Here is a 1,949-nt window from a genome sequence, read left to right as displayed (position 1 = left end):
CTGAGGGTTGAAGTTGAGCCACAGAAACGTTCAGCGTGACGCCGAGTCAGCACACAGCTCCAGTCTGATGAGTTATTGATCCTGTTCCTGCTTCATCACAAGAGTCCAGACCGCTGGACGGTCGCTCAGACCTTCAGTACCACAGAAAAGTACAAACACACACACAGTGTTGCCATGGTGACATCACATGGCGGGCTGCTTCCTGATCACCGTCACCAAACTGATCAGGTTATGGATTATTGACTTTATCCAGTTTCACAGCTTCACTGTCCAGCTGGTATAGATCACTATTGATCACCATTGATCACTATTGATCTCTGTTGATCACCACTGAATGCTATTGATCGCTTTTGATCACTACTGATCGCTATTGATCACTACTGATCACTGCTGATCACTACTGATCACTGCTGATCACTACTGATCACTACTAATCGCTATTGATCGCTATTGATCGCTATTGATCACTACTGATCACTACTAATCGCTATTGATCACTGGTTCTGTCACAGCACATATTTCAGGTTTTAGATTAAACTTTTCATTTTTAACTGCTGTCGTCCGTGACGTGAGCGCGCCCGACTCCACGCTCGCTCACGACATATTTCGCCACGAGCTGCGATTGGCTAAGAGGAACCCACCCAGGAGGCAGGGCCCGGTGCGCATGCGCAGTGATGGAGTGAGTAGGAGCGTGCTGAAAGTTTGAGTTCAACAGTTTCTGTGTAATCAACGACGAGAGGCGCGTTAGCACAGACACACACACAGACACACACACACACACACACACACACAGACACACACAGACAGACGGACGGACAGCAGCTCCGACGTCCACACGGAGGCACCGGGACGACGCAGCGCTCCAAGCCGGGAAACGGAGCGCGACCGCCGGCATGAAGGTCGAGTTCGCCCCGCTGAACATCCCGCTGCGGAGGAGGCTGCAGACGGCCGCCGTGCTGCAGTGGATCTTCTCCTTCCTGGCTCTGGGTAACAAGCTGCTGTGTGCTGATCGGACTGATTATTGCTCCTCTGTGTTGTAGTGAGAGAAGGGGAACCCGACTGGTCAGATGTGATCAATAATCAGCCTGATTGATTGTTGGAGGTTCGGTCCTGTGAAGAACACGTTATTCTCTGCAGCTGATAAACTCCAGCTGATGACTCTTGAGTGCTTATTTTCTGTCATTTTCATCATTTAAAGAGATCAAACACTGATGAGTCATATGGAGGAATCCTTCATTTATCACCATCAGAACCAGGGTTCCAGATCCGGTTCCAACAGCAGAACCAGTCTGATTTCAACCTCTGGTGTTCTCTGAGATCCAAAGAAAAGGCTCCAGATGTTTCCACTGCAGCAGATTTCATTAAATGTACTCAGCAGCCACACAGAAAGAGAACATCTCAGAAGTTTCACAGTTTAAAGCTGCAGCTTCAAAACAGAACCAACCAGTGACGTGTCGGGTCGATGAGCAGAGAGCTGCTCGTTCACATCATATGTTATTTACCCCGGAGGCTTTCTCCTCTCATTGCTTTTCTACACTGAATCATGATCAGTATGTCTGGGTTTTTCTGACAAGTGACAAAAAAGATTCTTTCAAGTCAAAGTGAGAACAGATTTCTATAAATTAATGTCGGGTAATTAACATAAAGTCAGTGATTCCATCAGTGTTCATCAGTAGATGAACCTCTGGTCCTGTTGGTCTCCATCAGCCTGAACATCTGGACGCTGCAGCTTCACCTCATTCTGATAAAACTGTTCAGACTCTGTCGGGTTCCACAGGGATCACGAACAGAACTGTTCAGGTCCAGACTCTAATCCTCAGCTGGATGGAGGTCTGGACTCTGACTGGGCCTCCAGAACTTCACCTTGTTGTCTTCAAACCACCTTCAAACTATGTGCATCAGGTTGTCCTCCAGGATTTCTCTTCACTCTGCTGCATTCATTCACCCTC

General features: G+C 48.0%; 1 protein-coding gene across 2 annotated transcripts in view; it reads left to right on the top strand.

Annotated features, from left to right (window-relative positions):
• Positions 1-680: 680 nt before the first annotated feature.
• Positions 681-1,949, top strand: part of mogat3a (monoacylglycerol O-acyltransferase 3a) — a 7,245-nt gene continuing 5,976 nt past the window's right edge. The window contains exon 1 of one of the 2 annotated variants that reach the window (XM_008303953.1): positions 681-987. In XM_008303953.1, coding sequence (XP_008302175.1) covers positions 894-987 — 94 coding nt within the window. In that variant the 5' untranslated portion in view covers positions 681-893. The remainder of the gene's footprint in view (positions 988-1,949) is intronic. The other variant, XM_008303952.1, reaches the window with a different exon arrangement.

The sequence above is a fragment of the Stegastes partitus genome, unplaced genomic scaffold, assembly GCF_000690725.1.
Source record: "Stegastes partitus isolate 25-593 unplaced genomic scaffold, Stegastes_partitus-1.0.2 Scaffold2103, whole genome shotgun sequence".
Taxonomy (NCBI): domain Eukaryota; kingdom Metazoa; phylum Chordata; class Actinopteri; family Pomacentridae; genus Stegastes; species Stegastes partitus.
The sequence above is the reverse complement of the archived record's forward strand: the minus strand, read 5'-3'. Positions and strand labels throughout refer to the sequence as shown.